Consider the following 19,742-nt stretch of genomic DNA (forward strand, 5'->3'; position numbering starts at 1 on the left):
CTTGTTTAAAGTAATATCGTAGTTTTGTCATTTATTGGCTTAATATATTGACGAACTTTTGACATAGAGAAAGCTTTTGTAGTTAAGAGATATGATATCCTTAGCTTGTGTTAGAAATGACTTAAAGGTAGGTTTCGCCCAATGAAATATAAAGACTACGAAATTGAAATTTATCCTATACATAGATATAATCTTCAGATCATTTTCAATGCATACAGCGAACAATATGGGTGGTCAGTTGCCTAGCTTGACCAGGAAAATACTCCTGTAAAAATAGAGCGAAGTCAAGCTTTACATAGAACATGACGTGTTTTTTCCAAAACGAGGCCGCAGCAACATACGGAAGCATGCAACAAAATGTCAGATAGAAGTGACAGTCTTGCCACGGCATGTTTAGTTAAAAAACAACAACAACAACAAATCGAAGTGCGAGGGACTGTTTATACATATCATATAATCTAAAACACTTCATGTTACTTACATACGCTCGCTAACTTTGTACACCAAATATACATGTAGTTAGTCTGCGGCTGTTTGTGCGCTGGCATATGTGTTGAAATTTAACTCACCACGTGCAATGCCGTTACACGAGTCCCAACAGATCCCGGCAAGTTCCGCTTGAGATGTGGCTTTTGTTTCTTCTATTGCTACATGCCATTTCTGAATTTAATTTCCTATAGATATCCTAGGGTGCTACCGAATCCATTATAATTTCCTCCACTTTGTTGCCGATTCAGATATTTTTTTTCATCGCACACACTTTCGTTCAGCCATTTTGTTTACTTTTAGTGCGTGACAATGCGCATGCGCCAAACTTCGACAACACAATCCATCGCAGCTTCATTTGCATATTATTTTGTCTGACGGACACCGTAATAAATCAAGGATTTCCTTCAATTTTGTATTCAAGACACATTTGTTCAATCTCAAACACATAAAGAAATTAAATTGAGATATTTTAATATGGGTTTTCATCTTTTCTTCCGCTTATCGCATTTTACAAAAAAATATTTATTTGGTTGGGCGAAACCTACCTTTAAGTTTGCTGTCAATTGAAGTCCTTTTTGTGTACCTTTTAGTTGACAAAGAGTTGGCGGATCTGATTGGATTTGTGTTATCTTTATCCAATTCATAATAAACTAAATTTCTATTCCAGCTGCAGATTGGACGAAGAGTTTTGAAGAGAAGCACAAACAGTTTGCAGAACCACAGGATTTGTTGGCGGAGGCTGAAGCAGCTAAACTTGGGAAAAAAGACCCAGAAGCATATCCTTGTCTTTTTAGGACTATCCATTCCTTCAGTGTGTATGGACTCAAAATAAAATCTGTATTGTATTATTCTATATCGAATGTTGTTGTCGCTGGTGAGAAACATTTCATGGTTTTAACTATATAGGGAGATAAATATATACATTTTAAAAATGGCCACTGATTTATAGGAATATAGTGAGAATCATTTTTATTCATCGTAGTTTTGTTCATACTGATAGAAATTCCACCAATTGGAAAATATTATGAAAAATATGGGAAAGATCATATAAAATCAAAAATTGACTTATTAGATGATGACACTGTAGTAGATATTTATGTTGCTAAAACTTATAAACACAAATAGATATATTTTAAAATTAAAAAAAGATGCAAAATATGATATGTGAAGATATAATTTTGAAGTGGTTTACAGTAAGATAACTTTAAAAAAAAAAAAAAAAAAAATGACCAATTTATGCTTCTGATTTTTTTTTTTTTTTTCATGTCGGCCACTTTCAATTCAGTTATAATAATTGTTTAGTATAACAGTTCAATTGTTGAAAGATCTTGTTGGAAACAATTATAATGATTTCACAGTACGTTCGCTCTAAGCTTCTTGTAACTATTCTGCATTAAAAATGGGAGTGAAATGAAAACCAAAAATATTAAACCCCCAAGAAATAAAATTATCTCAGTAAGTCCCATCTTGTTACAAGCATAACAGTTTTATCCTTGACTGAGGCACTGAGGTGGAGAAGTTTGTCACGGCCAACACCCAAGAGCTCGCCAAAGACAAGTGGCTCTGTCCAATGAGTGGAAAGAAATTCAAGGGACCAGAATTTGTCCGCAAACATCTCTTCAACAAGCATGCTGAGAAGGTAGAGGAAGTGAAGAAGGAAGTAAGTATCAGATAAGTCGTAATTGAAATATCTATTTCATTTGACACTCAATAAAAAAAACCCAGCTTATGTGATATCCTGATCCAAATCTTTAAATTTACTGATCACCAGGTGCATTATAGCCACACCCATGCACAGGCACCTATTCAATGTAAGAGCAAACTTTGTAGCATTACTAGCATATACAATGCAAAATGCAAAGTCACATGCTGTTTAATTGACAGCTGGCAAACCCTCAATAGTCACTTTATTTTCTCAAGTTACTTAACTTAAAATGTACCAGTTGAGACAACACTATATGACTACAACACTGTATGGAAATAAAAGAGTATTGCTTGTAAGCTGTTACATGTAACACAGAAATTGCAGCTCTGCTATTAAACTCTTCAGGGTGTTGAGTTACTGTAAAAAAAAACTGTGGAGCCATGGTGGCTTAGATATTCTGTCCTTACCACAAGCCACCTCTGGGTTGCGAGTTTGAATCCCATGTGGGATAGTTGTCAGGTTGTGCTCCGAGTACTCTGGTTTTCCTCCACCATCAAACCTGGCACGTCCTTACATAACCTTGGCTGTTAATAGGACATACAACTAACCAAACCAAATATCTCATACAGGACGAGCATATGTAATATTTCTTCTAAATGACCTTCGGGTTTGATAAAACATCAGCATAGAAACTCGGTCATTGATTTTGTAATTTTTGCCAGGTAACGTTCTTCAACAACTATCTCCTGGATCCAAAGCGACCTTCACTCCCTGAACACCCTGGAAACAAACAGGGAACAATGCCGAGCTCGAGCGGCCAGAACCAGTTCAGTAGTCACGGTCCATCGAACTTCCAAGCACCACCACAGCAAAACATGATGGGATATGGTCAGCCACGGCACCAAATGATGTTTGGTAAAATGAAACTATATGTTCAGTTTGTTATATTTGATAAAATTCAACAGTTTATGATATGAACCTTTTTAAATCACCCTTGACTAATTTATGAACAAGGGGGTTACGAGATCCCAAAATGACGTCAGTAAGGTACAATTTACCATTGATTAGTCCCACCATTCAGTGATTATGACGTCATAATTTGACTTGTGTTTCGTGACGTTATAATCACTGGAAGATGGACAAATCGTCATTTTTGGGATCTCGAAACCCCCTATTGAGTTTCATTACAATCTAGTGAAGCTAGATATATTACTAACTTTGTTTTTTTGTAACATGCCAACACCCCAAAATATTCAGTTTTAAAATTGTACATTATTTAAAAAAAAAAAAAACTTTCATCATTTTAATGAAAGTCTCTTGTATCACATTTATATGGATTATAGAAAAGAGAGAAAAAAATCCTGAAACACTTTATTATTAACTTTGTTTGGCCTAACATTGGAGTTGTATCAAGTATTCTGTTTGGTTACCTGTTATATACATGATTGATGATTTTATGTATGGAAAATAATGATATTGATGGTTTTAAGTATGGAAAATAAGTGATATTTTTATGTATAGGAAATAACCAAGGACAACAGTCATACGGGAACCAAAGTTATGGAGCACGTGGAAGTAACGAACCCTACAGAGGTGATCCGTACCGAAGATCTCCATACCAAAACAGTTTCATTCGGTCAGTAAACAAAGCCGATCTTGTGTATCTTGTGTGACCAACCATTAAAATACTTGCTTCCACTACTAATTCTGTATTGTCATGTATTGTTTATTTTTATTATACCTCCTACTAGAAATGTTTCCTTTACTACTGATACATTTTCCTGTCTGTTTGAAATCAACACTTTCGCTTTCTAGTACTTTCTAAGTAGATATCACTACACATTGCCCTCTTTTCTTATCAAATAATTCAAAGCAGATAATGACAAAAAATTAAAAATTAAAAAAAAAAAAAAAATGATAAATTTTTTTAATTCTTTTTTTCTCGCTTTGTTTCGAAAGGGAGATTACTCTTCAAAAAAAGTTTTATTTCTTCACAGAAAGTAGAAATAGGAAATTATTTTTATTATTCCTTGACATAAAAGGTTTTTTGTTCAGAATGAATTGTCTTCAAAAAATATGTTTAAAGAGTCTTTGGTAAAGAACTGCGGTCTTCAAACCAAATATTTTAAGAAATTTTATGGTATGAAAGTCTTTAAACTGCTTTGAATTTAAGATGCTATACATATACACAAAATTAAAGGAATGGACATCAAAATATACAGAATCAGGGTGTATCTGGTATAATAAAGATAAATAATACATTTTTATGTTGTTTTAACTTGCTCACCCCTGAAGACACATTTAGACTCTCCGAAATCAATGTCTAGTAAAGTCCATAATGAAATTCCAGGGGTGAATAAGTTGAGTAACATCTCCACAAAAATGTTTATCCTTCAGCAGATGTGGCAGATTGGGAAAAACAACTTCCTCACAAATTTTAATCTTGATATTGCTCCATTTTCTCTTTGGAACCAATAACAAGTGTTTTAGAAACTCTTTGAAATTGATGTATTTGAGAGAAAAAGAAATTTTGTTTGGTTATTTCAAAATTATATGTAAGAAAAAACTTCAAGCTATTATTTAAAAAAGAAAAAAAAGGATCTTGTCTGAGAAATCATACTACTAGTTTGAAGAGTTTGGGATGATGGTCTGAATTTGTATTTTTGATGTGCCATTCTTATGTATAGTGACAACTTTTCCTATATATGCAGTTGAAATTAGTTGTAAACTAGATAAAAGACAGAAATTTTGATTGTTTGGGTCATTCATGCAAATTTCTATGCATTCAATTTAGATGTTTCCTAGACATTTAACTATACTCTTTGCTGAAACAAATGTAGAAATCCTTGTAATGAAAAGGCAAAATTACACATTGAATATTTTTACTCTTTTCTTTGATGCATATAATATATATTGTTAAATTCGGCTATTTATAAATATTTTGGATGTGTAAATAAACAGCAAATTTCAACTGTATTCCAATATAACAAAATGTGAATATAGTTATTACTAATTTTCATAACTCTTTCGTGTTATGTAGTCTATACCTTGATGAATGTTAAAGTTACCCTTGTTCAAAACTGACAGAAACAACTTCTTTCTGTTTTGGCATGCTCATTGTTGAATTATGTGATGAATAGAATCTTGCACTCCTGTTTATGTCATACTTAATTTATTAACTCACCACGGAAGACACATTTAGTCTCTTCTAAACCAAAAGACTAGACCAGTCCATTTTGAAATTTTAGGGGTTATTCAGTTAACAAAACTGTACAATAAATTCTTGAGTTTGTGGCATACACTATGTTTGGGCTGTATAATAATAAATTCCTTGACATAAGCACAGATGTAAGATTGTCTTGTTTCTGTGTTTTGTGTTTTCTGCTGATGTTTCCGGATAAGAGTTATGAAAATTGAATATATGTTCACATGATGTGAAATGCAATATAATTTGCTTACATTTTGTGAAATGCACATTATGTTGCTCTTGTACTCGTGCAGACAGAAGAGAAAGATATCTTTACCTTTTACATTAGAAAATCCCTACCCAGCTTCAGATTTGCAATTTCACAGCACCCTTTCAAAACATAGTACATATTGTCCTTACTGTGTAAACCCATACATTAAGCTTTTACAGGATTTTGGAATTAAGAACAATATTTCACTAGTTATTCAACAGTCAATGTAATAGTGAGAGTTTGATTGATTAAACCAAGAAAACATCAAACCATATACTTAACACCACAGTCTAGTACATCATCCTGGCTGTTAATAGGACATAATGCAAAAACAAAAATGTTAATAAATTCAAGATAGAAAGAACGAGATAAAGTCAACATCTGAAAACCCCAGAAGCCTACTCAGTTTTCGCTCTTTAAAAGGGTCTTCTCTCTTTAAAAGGGTCTTCTAAGAAGCTTATTGATGGAAGAGTTTCCATGAGAAGAAGGGCTATAAATATAGTGATCGGAAGAGGGCAAATCGAGTTGGGGTCTGGAGAAATAAGACCCTTCATTAAAATTACTACACATAAGTTGTGTATTTAATATTACTAAGTGATTATTATAACCAGCACCTAGGCATAATGGCGAACAACATTTTACAAAGCAAACCTGTTCATTATGTCCATTAAAGGGAGATATGTTTACCAGCTTGCTGTCAGTGTAGCTGCACTACCGACAAAAGCCTTGGCTACACCCTATCATTTGCTCACCGTAAATAGTATTGATATTTCCAAATAACTGGTTCTCCCCTAAATACACATTGGAATTCCCTACTTCAAGAACTGGAGTAGGCCTATTTTGAAATTTCAGGTGTTAATGCCTTATCTGAATAAATACAAGGTACAATGATGGCTTTATGCACACACATAAAGGAAAATTGATTATCGATGAACAGATGAGACAAGACATACAGAAATAAAAATGAGCCCTGAGCTGAATCTTTTTCTAATGTTATATTATTAATTGCCCTTAACAATGATGAATACTTTTGAAATTTTCGTTCCGATTCATTATTTCCATTTCTCCCAAAATACAGTAAACTTATCACATCATCAACATTACTGAATAAATTGTGATCAATTCCAAAAGATCATTATCAAATGAAAATAAAATTTGATTTCTACAGCCTAATTGAATAGTTGATTCCTTGTTCAGTTGTAGTTCTATAGACTACTCCAGCTACTTCCTGCTTTTCTATTTAGATTTAACTATACACACCGATATATTTAACATTCCTTTCATATATTGTATATATACACCTGTGTTTGTGTTCATGTTGTTAACAGATTCTCTGTATTTATATCATTGCTTTTTTGTTTGTCTCATCTGACTTGATTTTACATGAAAGCCAGCATAAACCATGACACTGTAAAAACTTCGATATTAAGCTGATCTGTAGAACCTTACCTAGATGTTGGATTATGCATCCGGCTTAGACAAATTAGTCATCATATCATGTCAATAGACCTGTGATTAAGATGCGATAGTAAAGTTTGATTTTTAGAGAATAGTATTAATAAGAATAAAACTGGATGTCGCAGGGGTCCGTTGGGTTTCAGAACCACTTCCTCGTATTGAACACACATCTCCTCACTTTTGATGCAAGTCGCACAACAATATTTGCAGACATAACCTTATCTAGTCATATTTAAGTTCTAGTTCACATCAAACATTATATAAGATAATGATAATAATATCTTAATAACTACGTAAAACATGTGGAAAACAAATTGGAAGTCCATTTAAAATTTTATTATAATAATGAATTTGAATTGTACCAATATATCGAGATTTCCATTTCATTTCCTGAATCAATTAAATTTAATTATGAAATTTAACTACTACAAGTATATTGAATATTTCTTTTACTATGTTATATTATTTGTTTACTTTGTATTTGTGTATTTTCTATTTGTTAATTCTATATCATTTAGTTTTTCGTGACTTGATAAGACGCTGACTAACTTGAAAATTCGCCAATCTATTTCATGTACACGTTTAGGATAACTCCTTTACTCCCATATGACCCACACTTACTGAAATTCGTATGTCACTGTCAATGCAATAACACTCGTGTTCAAATTTAACATTTGTGGTTTTATATGCAATTTTACTAAAATTATTTTTCATTCTAAATCAAATATTATATCCATTTTTCCACCATTTACCAAATATACTCCAAATTAGGATAACAGATATACTACATATTCGAAATGCATGTGAAAGTTTGGTTTTCGATGGATGATCGATCAGACGTACAGTTGAAACGGCAAAAATAATAGTTAAAAAAAATAATAACACATATTTCAGAATATTTGAGAATGATGCATGAAGAAAAAATGTTATCAACCAAATTTGATATATTAATAATGAATGTAAATAACTAAAATGTAAGACGTAAAGAGTTTGATAGAGTTGTTCTGATTGTACATTTTATTCCAGATCAAGTTCCTTTAAAGCCAAGTGGAACAATGAACAGTTGAGTAAACAAAATGAAACTTAAGTCTGTTTTCTACCAGTGATGTTTGAAAAAATACAAAGCCTGTTCTATCGGATTTAAAGAAAGAAGAAAAATGTTATAAGCTTGCCTAATCAAGTGAAAATGAAAGTTTTAAAACTGGTCGAACTGGTTGAGGATATTGATATTTAAAAAAAAATATCTTTAATATCATTTTTGAAAATGCACACCTAAAAAAGAAGACTGTTAAATATTATTTGATTTTTGTTTTTAAAATAATTCTCGAATGCTTTGAGTTTGAGGAAATCAATTTATATACATCATAGCATATATTAGAGCGAATCCCATCCTTCCAGGCAAATACTATTTATTCAAATTGAACAAAACAAGTGTTGTTTGACTCGGTTCTCGAGGATGAATTATTTAAAAAATTGTAAATGCAGTTTAATATAACATTTCCTATACCACAATGCCCATTTGTGTTTAATATTTCTCAATTCGCACAATGCATTCTGAATCTTATAACGTGTTTGAGATAAGTGATGTTTTTTTTATTACAATGCCCCTTTGCTATCTGTTCTACACTAATATGTATAGACTGGAGATATATTCATTTCATTTTATATTCTGGTAGTGATATCGGTTTTCGTTTCCTCTGTTCTTATATTCTTTTCACCAATCTGACAACATAACAAAGTAACGTTTATTCGTGGAAATAAATAAAGCTTTGGAAGATCACAATTCTCAACATTCCTAATCGATTTTGACGATTGATACTTCGTTGTTAAATTTTCAGACTTGAAATGATGCAATAGTCTCCTTTCGTAACTGTTCTTTTAATTATTATCCAGAAAAGTCTACCTCTCTGATGTACTTAGGCCAAAAAATGTCTGTTTAGGGTTACATTGTCAAAAAATAGAGTCGGTAGGTCGGGCAGATTTTTTTAGTGTCTTTCACTCTTAAATAATAGCCAGAACCGGAGTCTGAGATCGAAATCCCGACTTTTTTTTCGTAGAAAAATGTGGGGAAAAAGGGACGTGGGTAAAAAAAAATAAGGTCGGTCGGGTAACCCTAAACAAACATATTCTTTTTTTTTTACCTTACTTTGACTGTCCTGTACACACAACCATCATATTAATATAAGATTTTATTTTAAGTCAGGTGACAAGGACGAACCTCACTTATTCTATATATACCATTTCAAGTGGTGTCCATATAAAAAAAATCCATTTTACATCTCTTAAAAATTTCAATTTTAAATAATAGGAATAATTCACGTATCAGGTGATACCCCATAACATGTGTGCGGGACTATTGTTTCTATTGGCGATGGAATGACGTCAAAAGCTTATATCCCGCGCTAACGTCATTTCAGTGGGAGGTTACAAATAATGACGTTCCATCACCACTGGATATACTAGTCCGACACAAACGTTATCGGGTATTGCGTGGTACGTGAAAAAGTCCCACTGTTTTGTTTATTTGTGGTCTTCTCATCAGTTCGATGTTCTCGTTGTTATTTTCGGGTAACTGTTAACCTATTTATTTTGTAGTGTGATTAAGGTTCTTCAAACATATATATGTATATAATATGTTATTCGCAAAATTAAATAAAACCGGAAATTATGCCGCTACTTCTTTCTATATACATTGTGCAAGTGCAGAAGTATGATTTTCAGATAAGGTGATTTCCTCGACAAAAACTGTTACCATATGCGTTTCCTAATCTCAAAATATGATACATAATTCATTTAGGGTATGTTACAATATACTCCATCTAACAAACGCACGCAAAGTGTTGTTCTCCCGACAAACCGTTCTGGCACGCCCTGTTTTCATTACAAAACGCTATTTCACTTTGCATCAGCCTAAATGTGTAACTTTCTGGTCGTTTTCAGTCGAAGATCTGACCCCAGGGGAATTATTGAGTACCGAGACTTGGACGCTCCTGATGACGCAGACATATTCTAATTGTGGAATGTTCTTTTTAATTGTGGGACGTTTTGTTATTGAAATGTCTGGAGGTTACAACAGAAGGAGAGGAAGATGGAAATGTAAAATATCGAAATTCTGAACTGAAACATGGAACTTACCATTCATCATGTATGTTAAAAAATACTTTACGGAGCTAGAAGTTCAAATCCTTTGATTTACGAAATAAGGAATACTATTAGGGGATAAGTGTCAATTCAAGGTTAAAGTCTACCAATTATTATTGACAAGAAATTTCGCTTCGATATTTACAGAAGGATATGGCAGTTTGTGAATGTTGTAAATACTTTAAGTCTTACGGACGCCGTTTAACATTGCCATATGTCAACCTCGATATTGTGAGTTATATTTGGTCCCATTTCTAAGCTTTCTGCAGCTACTGATGTTTGTATTTGATAAATGTCTAGAAATGTTTAATGACATGTATATATAGGAGTTTGATAGCAATATGCCTCGGATAGAAACTCGCCAAAGCCTGTTCAAAGTCCCTTTGAAAATATTGAAAAGATATTGGAAGGTTAAATCGATTGTAACAAATCATGAATTCTGAATATTGGACAAGAACCTCATTGATGCATGACGCTCCAATGTACAGTATGTTGTAGTTATGTTGTTTTTAGTATGTCTGTCTGTGCTTCCCCATTTCACCTAGTTTTATTATCGCTTTTGGGGTTTTTATTGATTTTTAAAGACACATTCAAATGAACATTTTTAAAATTTCCATTCATTTATTAATTTTGCCCATCGTATGAGATAAGAATAGTTGTTTCGTGTATAAAATATTAAACTCTTTGTAATAAAAAAAGCCAATGTGAACTATTTTTCTCATTGTTCTTTTTTTTTATACAGTCAAAAAAATTTGACATAGGTTTTTCTGTTTACATGTCAAATACAGAAATTGTAATAGACCTGTTCAGCGATTATTTTCATAGTTTATGACAGCTTTACCCGTTGTGAGTCGATTTTTTTCGCAGTAAGCCCGACAAGATTAGCAGATATTAGTTATATTATAGATTATAGAATACACAAAATATACATGGACATCAGCTTGCCCTTTCAGAGTTTGTGGTAGTTTTTTCCGTTTATTAATTATGTTATTATATTAATTACGATAATATGTTGAACATCAGATACTGATATATAACTAACTTAGATATGTTCATTCAGATACACTAATTCATATGTACATCAGATGCCCTTTCAGAGTTTTTACCCGTTGTCAGGCGATGTTTTTCGCAGGATTTTCCAACAAAATTATCATTTATAACCTATGTCATAGAATACACTAATACATATCAGCTTGCTAGAACCCATATAATCACCACATGTTTATACTGTAAAACACTTCATTTCCACGTATTCGATATTTCGCTTCTTTATTATTGCCAACATATTTGTGAATAAATTAATGCGCGATTACGGTAAGTGCTCTTATTGACAACTTTACATTCATTTATGCGTTTTATACAATTCTCTCGAAATTTTTGAATTCGTGTGCAATCTCTCGTGAAATTACGTGAAAATGTGGATCTCGCGATTATAAAATGGTTTACAGTATCGCGAGTCAGTTTTTAAGTTGACCATTATGGATATATATCTATAGCATGACTGATATAACGATAAGTTATTTCCTATTTTTACGAAACCACTTTGACATCGGAATACATTGTAGCCTGCTCACATTATCTAGAGTACTACATCTATTACCATAAAACTATAAGTTTTCACACACACCCCTCCCCCTCCCCCGTCATTTTCGCAAAATCCCTTAGACATCCGGAATGTACTGCAACCCCCCCCCCCCCCCCCCCCCCCCCATATGATCGTAGTCGTGTTATAACGAGTTGACACGGTCCTTGTGATTTAGAATGGAATGCATACACATTAAACGTCAATGATTTGCAGTATTGAGATAGAGATGGCCACAAATAAAAACCAATGGTACTCATACACGAGTTATCTAGTGAATCGAGATATTCCTCTCTTTAGGGTTCAGAGATTCAGTCGAAGAAAAATTTTCATAAAAAGCGTTGTTACCTAACCGCGAATGAACTTTGTCGAAAGTGTGAACTTCACTTTTGTACAGAGAAATAATAATGTCGTTAACGGATATGACGTCATGGAAGAAGGTAGATGTAATGTTATTGTCATATACAACTTTAATGCATCGTCGTTTTTCAATAAGTCGCTCCATTTGCATTTTATATTTCGGTTAGTTTTGTTCCACAATATGATGTAATCGTAGGGCTTATACGTATTAATATTGTTTGATGATTCTATGACGTCATATCCTGTATTATCTACGTCATTTCTACTCAATTGACAGTTGCACCCATGATTCACCATTCGTCCGAGGAGAAAATGATGGTTTTGATAAATAATTGTAAGAAAATAATCCTCGAACTGTCGAAATATTTTATCAGGTTGAAAACGACACCAGCAAACTTTGTGTCCCACTTGTTGCCGTATATAGATGTCGCATCCCATAATATCCGCTGCGGCCTTGACCTCGGCCTCCGTGGCCCAAGACCACAAACTTCCGGTTGTACTTAGCATATGCTGCAGATGTGCATCAACATCACCGTCAATCAAACATTGATACAGGTCTTTGTGATTACGCATGTGGTCCACAGTAACGAAACGTAAAACTGGATGGAATTGCTCAACGCCAGTTAATGCTTTGCTTAGGGATCTGAAGAAGCAGTTTCCATCTCCAATAACATCGTCACTTACCCAGAACTTGCCATTCCCACAATCGTTTGGAACCCAGTGGGCCTTTGTGCACGGAATATTGGAAAGAACCTCTAAATTGGTATCATAATTGTCATCGTCGTATAAGTCAACGTTATATTTACACAAGAATCTCGCGAATATGTTCTCCCTACCACAAAAGGTTTGTGAATTGATGGACACTGTAGTTACTGTGAGAACTGGCTCACTATCGTACTGGTCAACAGGATCGTCGCTTCCGCTGATTTCGTTTTCCATCGCCGACTAAAATAAAAAAACAAAATGATACGATAAATGAGATATGATAAAATTATATAAATGTAACATGTCATTGTAAACGTATTAACAATACCAGAAAAGTGTATAAATATAGCATATTTTTGTAATGGAAAAAGTATCTTAAAAAAACCCACAGTAATAACAAATCTGCGCTCTGCAACTGACCAAATCTGAAACATTAACTGAATATTACCATCTAACCGAAATTTCTGTTCACCATCTAACCGCTACATCGACATGGAGATCTGAGAATATATGGAAGTCGTCCTTAGGTGGATGCCAGAACTTATCGGTCGTTTCGGCCCCATTTCCATGACGTCCTCAGGTTTGTGGATCAACAGTGGTAATCGATCACTAATCGCTATTATTGGTCCCCAATTCTGTTCATCTCGTCTTAAGCCTTGAGTTTAATCTTCACATAATTACAAGACAATTTATTTTTAGTTTTTCAAAACGATTAAAATATGTATTGATGCAAGCAAAGAATATTGATATATAATTGGAGAAAGTGTTTATTTCAACCCAAAAATATCGGGAAAATAATAATAAATGCTTAATGGACCAAATCTGAAGTCCAATAACTTTCTTCACTTCGATATACTTTCATATCAAATGCAACTGTTGTAATGTGGGGCTGTTGCCAGGTACTGACCGCTGGTCTGTGGTTTTTCTCCGAGTGCTCCGGCTTTCCTCCACCAACAAACCTGGCACGTCCTTAAATGAACCTGGCTGTTGTTAGGGCGTTACTTATAAGCATAAACCTCCCTTCGCCTGTCCATCCGACCCTCTGTAACACACGGCTTTGTACAGGAAATCCGCCAGCACCACTGGGAACAAACAAGTGCTACATTCCTCTACTTGGTAGCCTTATTTTCATGTGCATCCTCGCATCCTTCGTCCCATGGCACAGTCATCTCCATGAAGATGACGCTCCGGCAATGCAGTCATCATGTCGTTTTTTATATCCGGTATCAGTATGGTATGCGATATATCCAGATGGACAATCTCCCAGCTGGTTTATCAGTTAGAATCAGCGAGGTGGCTGACCTTTCTGTACAAACTGCATTATGTATGCTTTCTAATTATCATTATTTAAACTGAAGTGGGATACCGACGGTTATGTGACCAAGATTACCATAACAGCTGTTAGACAATCTGTTTTATACTGCAAGTGTGCAGTGCTCTAGGTCCGTGACACTGTTGCACCTTGACTTTAACACTGTACACAAGATACGCATGGCATATTCGTATTTTAAGGCAATATCCACTCAATTTTGATTCTGAAAATGGACGTCATGTTCAGGATGATGACAAAAATATCATCGTTTTTATGAAATGAAATTGATCATCATGGAAACCAGTAAACTAGCTGTATATGTTTGGACCTATTATAGTGCCCAAATATACAAACAATTTTCAGAAGATTTACAGATCTAGAAAAAATTTAATATCAATTATGTCTATCCCGGGGAAACACATCGAGATTTTACAACGCTATAAGACTATTTCATATATGGATGTTAAGGATATGGATATTCTATCCGACGTTTTTACTTTGTAATCACAAAAGCATTAATATATATGAAAGAATATTTTTCACTCATACTTCGATGGTTTCATAACAATTTACAATATTGATTTCGCACCATTTTTATATAAGAAACCTGCTACTACTAGAAACACATTAACATAACATAATATTTTAATGTAAATCTCGTTGATTGCGTTATTTATGTAAACACTCTAGTTTCTCAAAATAAAGTTAATATCATACCAGCTTGGAGAAAATAGTTTGTTTGGCGCACTGACGTTTCGAGGTTGTATTGCATGGTTTAAAATACATGTAAATGGAGACGGATTAATATAAGTGTAAACACTTGTTTCTGAATCCATTTCATTCTATATCTATTTGATTGTTTTTGTATTGTATGACTTATGATGAATGAATGAAATAAAGTTTACATTAAAATACATGTACAGTAGTATTAGGTATGAGAGAAAATAATACAAACATTTCTTTTCTTTATACTTACTAGCGGGATTATTTCCTTTCGTATCACTCTCTCGTTCCGTATTTCTGTAGTGAAACAATTATGCCTTCTATTGTCTGAAGTGATTGGCCATGATTATCCGGTTATCGGAAATCTCACGATACACAATGTTTATATCTGCATACTGATATGAATGTCTAATGATATGATCATGCTAGACTGGTGTTTGTGTATGCTTACAGTTGTAATTAAGAAAATACACATGACAATATTTTATATCCTATATATGTACACTACTTTTGCAATTTTGAAATATGTACATTTACACATCTTAAATATGTCTGTGTGATATTATGCAAGAAATCAAGGTATGGCAAGCGTTTACTAATTAATGCATTTACTGAATGTCAACAATTTTTCATTCGGCTACTATATTTCGCAATTTCTATTTTAAAACCAATAAGATCGCGAAGAGTAAAACTTTCGCGGATTTAGAAACTTAATGGAACTTTATATTAGTTTGTATGGTGTTAATATTAATTCGCGGAGATGAACTTTCGCCAATTTGCTTGGATCGCGAAATTAAATCTGCAGGCAAAATTATACGTATGGTTAGCTGCAGGGGCAAAATTATACGTATATACAACTATCAATTTCTGTTAAGATGTGTCATGTATAGCTGTCCATCCTACGACAACACTGGTATGCCCTCTTTTCTATTATAAAAAAATTAAATCGTCTCAATATTTCTAAATATGGTTACATTTTATAATCATTTTAGTAAAGTCATATCAGCTGTGACGTGGAAATTTGACTTATTGTCACTACGTATACGTACAGTATAGTATCTGTAACCTATATTTTAATTCTCTGGCAGTTATATAATTTTTTCTCAAAGTAAAATTCAGTAATACATGTAAATAACAATATATTTCCATTTCCCGTTCGCAGAATTTCCATATTTGATTATCTCACTTCTAGAACACACAAAATTACCTCACTCTTACTTTACTACAGATGTAATCAGAATTTGTGCTTGTATACATGTCAATCATTCTTCGCATCCACTCACTGAATAATGTTAATAAATAGTCGATAAAAGTTGAACACTCTCATCAATTCTGTCCATCTTTAAAGATGCTCCACCGCTGACAATTGGTATTTTTTCACTACCAAAAACAGGAACAGACGATTTAGTGTTTTTCTTCAGTTACAAAAGTTACTTACTTTACCCCATTCCCACCATTGAAAGGTTTGAGTTTATATTTTTACTTCAAGTTGAAAATATAAAAAATAATAATTAATTGCATCCCGAAAAATTCCGTGGCACAATATCCTATATGGAATAAATACTAATTGTGCATGCACCAAAGGCAAAATAAATTAGCTTATAATACTTTTTGTGTTAATTGGACATATATATATATACAATATTAAACACCAATTATTGTTAGGTCATCTGACCCGAAGGGTCAGGATGACCTATTGTCATCATGCACCGTCCGTCGTCGTGCGCCGTGCGCCGTGCGCCGTCCGCCGTCCGCCGTGCGCCGTGCGTAAACTTTTTATTCAAACGACTTCTTCTCAATAACCGGAAGGCCCAGGGTACTCATATTTGGCCTGTAGGTTGCTGGGATGGAGGGCTACCAAGTTTGTTCAAATGAATGACCTTGACCTTCATTCAAGGTCACAGGGGTCAACAAGGCTAAAATCTTTAAACAACTTCTTCTCAAAAACCAGAAGGCCCAGGGTACTGATATTTGGCCTGTAGGATGCTGGGATGAAGGGCTACCAAGTTTGTTCAAATAAATGACCTTGACCTTCATTCAAGGTCACAGGAGTCAAATAGGCTAAAATCCTTTAAACAACTTTTTGTGAATAACTAAGAGGCCTAGAGACCTGATATTAGGCCTGTGGCATGCTGGGATGGAGGGCTACCAAGTTTGTTCAAATAAATGACCTTGACCTTCATTCAAGGTCACGAGGGTCAAAAAGGCTTAAATCTTTAAACAACTTCTTCTCAAGAACCAGAAGGCCCAGGGTACTGATATTTGGCCGGTAGGATGCTGGGAAGGGCTACCAAGTTTGTTCAAATAAATGACCTTGACCTTCATTCAAGGTCACAGGGGTCAAATAGGCTAAAATCCTTTAAACAACTTCTTGTGAATGACTAAGAGGCCTAGAGACCTGATATTAGGCCTGTGGCATGCTGGGATGAAGGGCTACCAAGTTTGTTCAAATAAATGACCTTGACCTTCATTCAAGGTCACGAGGGTCAAATAGGCTAAAATCTTTAAACGACTTCTTCTCAAGAACCAGAAGGCCCAGGGTACTGATATTGGGCCTGTGACATGCTTGGATGAAGGGCTACCAAGTTTGTTCAAATGAATGACCTTAACCTTCATTCAAGGTCACGGGGTTCAAAAAGGCTAAAATATTTAAACGACTTCTTCTCAAGAACCAGAAGGCCCAGGGTACTGATATTTGGCCGGTAGGATGCTCGGATGAAGGGCTACCAAGTTTGTTCAAATAAATGACCTTGACCATCATTCAAGGTCACAGGGGTCAAATAGGCTAAAATCCTTTAAACAACCTTTTGTGAATAGCTAAGAGGCCTAGAGACCTGATATTAGGCTGTGGCATGCTAGGATAAAGGGCTACCAAGTTTGTTCAAATGAATGACCTTGATCTTCATTCAAGGTCACAGGGGTCAAATAGGCTAAAATCTTTAAATGACTTCTTCTTAAGAACCAGAAGGCCCAGGGTACTGTTATTGGGCATGTAGCATGCTGGGATGAAGGGATACCAAGTTTGTTCATATAAATGACCTTGACCTTCATTTAAGGTCACAGGGGTCAAATAGGCTAAAATCTTTAAATGACTTCTTTTCAAGAACTAGAAGGCCAAGGCTACTGATATTGGGCATGTAGCATGCTTGGATGAAGGGCTACCAAGTTTGTTCAAATGAATTACCTTGACCTTCAATCAAGGTCACAGAGGTCAAATAGGCTAAAATCTTTAAACGACTATGTTGTATTGTACTAATAGTCAGATGACCGTTAAGGCCCATGGGCCTCTTGTTCTAATTATGCTCTGTCGGCGGTGGAGTGTCTTTAACTAATTGATACTTACCAATATTAACTGTATTATATTGTATGCATTCTTGTGAACCGTACAGTTATACGTTGATAAAACCATGAATCAACACGTGTCAACTGAAAAACCAAAGTCGGTCAGTCAACTCTAGGTATGTCGAACAGACATGCCTCACTGATTATCAGACACGGTTCATCCAGACACAGTTGTCCAGGTTATTTTGAATACATGTGTTAATTTGGAGCTACATAAGCGACTCAGTTCTTCTGTCATGGGATAACTACGAATAAAAAGTCCATGAAGTAAAGAGAATTGTTAAAGGGACAATTCAGTCTAAGAGGAAACAAATCAATTCTAATAGAAATTAATTTAGTTGGTTTTACTTTGATATGCCACAAAAGCCCACTGTAGTGAAATGTATGTGAAATGTTCAAACTCGCTTACTGTCCGCCATTACACATAGTGGTCGGATGTCTTGTATGCCGAACCTCTGGCCTTTGCCAGTATAGTAAAGATATTTTTGTGAGAAATAATCAAATCGCTCTTACGGTAGTGTGTTTATTTTATAAAATGCATGTTCTTGTCTAAAAATACCTTCCCCAACTCCTCAGTGGTTATGTATTGCATTTATTTAACATGCGTGACTTTGGCTCAGGTATGGGTACAGCGTATACGTACATGTTGTACCTGCTTTATCGTATTGATCAACGATTTCGGATTTCAATGGTATCAATCAAAATAATTAACAAAGTCATGGGATTAGTCAATATTTCTAGAACAATAGAACTTGAGAACAATACATTTATGTCCTTTTTGCTTCGTGGTTATGTAGCAGAATTAACCTCACTGAATTGTCCATTTAAGAACAAATATATATCAACAATTTCCTTTTCGGAACCATGTGTAAGCATTTCGTTTAATAAAATTTATATTTGTAAAATCAATAAACGAATATTTTGTTTTTTAATTCCGAAAAGTGTGTGTTGAAATAGACACGCACGTTAAGTTCAAAGCAAGAAAATATCTTAGTCGTATTTATAAGTGAAGATTCGATGAGATTTTAAAACATGTGTTGCATATATTGTCGTTACAAATCCTCGCATGTTTCTGCGTATCTGAGGATAAAATGCTTTTGAACTGAACGATTTTATAGTTGCTGAGCACTTGCTTTCATAAGTGAAGAAATGAATAGATTACCAAGAATTTGTTCGCTACACTCTTTGAACGAAATTCACTGATTGGTTTAGACTGACTAGCTGCCAGAGTCTCTGTTGAGAAAATTTTGACGGAATGAAATGATTTCATTGTACCGCTATTTGTAATCGGTACGTACTCTAGGGGTTACTTTTACTGCCGTTATATCCACCCTAGTAAATCTGGAGGCAATTCAGTAGAAAAAAAAACCCTGACGAATCACAGGCCTGCAGAGACTTCCTTGATTATTACAGACAAAGCGACCCCAACTTTAAAGCAATACCGGCAACCACGGTGTATTTTTATGTACATTGACTGTCCAACAAACACAACAGATAACAGTATTTCAACACTTACACCAAAACTTA

The 19,742-nt window shown here is 34.4% G+C and overlaps 1 protein-coding gene across 1 annotated transcript in view; it reads left to right on the plus strand.

The window, feature by feature from the left end:
- LOC138309557 (serrate RNA effector molecule homolog) overlaps positions 1-10,900 on the plus strand; it is a 28,835-nt gene extending 17,935 nt beyond the window's left edge. The window contains 6 exon segments of the mRNA XM_069250791.1: positions 1,157-1,264; positions 1,995-2,149; positions 2,857-3,049; positions 3,656-3,770; positions 8,077-8,112; positions 9,991-10,900. Coding sequence (XP_069106892.1) covers positions 1,157-1,264; positions 1,995-2,149; positions 2,857-3,049; positions 3,656-3,770; positions 8,077-8,112; positions 9,991-10,063 — 680 coding nt within the window. The 3' untranslated portion in view covers positions 10,064-10,900.
- Positions 10,901-19,742: the final 8,842 nt, after the last annotated feature.

This window comes from Argopecten irradians, chromosome 15, assembly GCF_041381155.1.
Source record: "Argopecten irradians isolate NY chromosome 15, Ai_NY, whole genome shotgun sequence".
Lineage (NCBI taxonomy): Eukaryota > Metazoa > Mollusca > Bivalvia > Pectinida > Pectinidae > Argopecten > Argopecten irradians.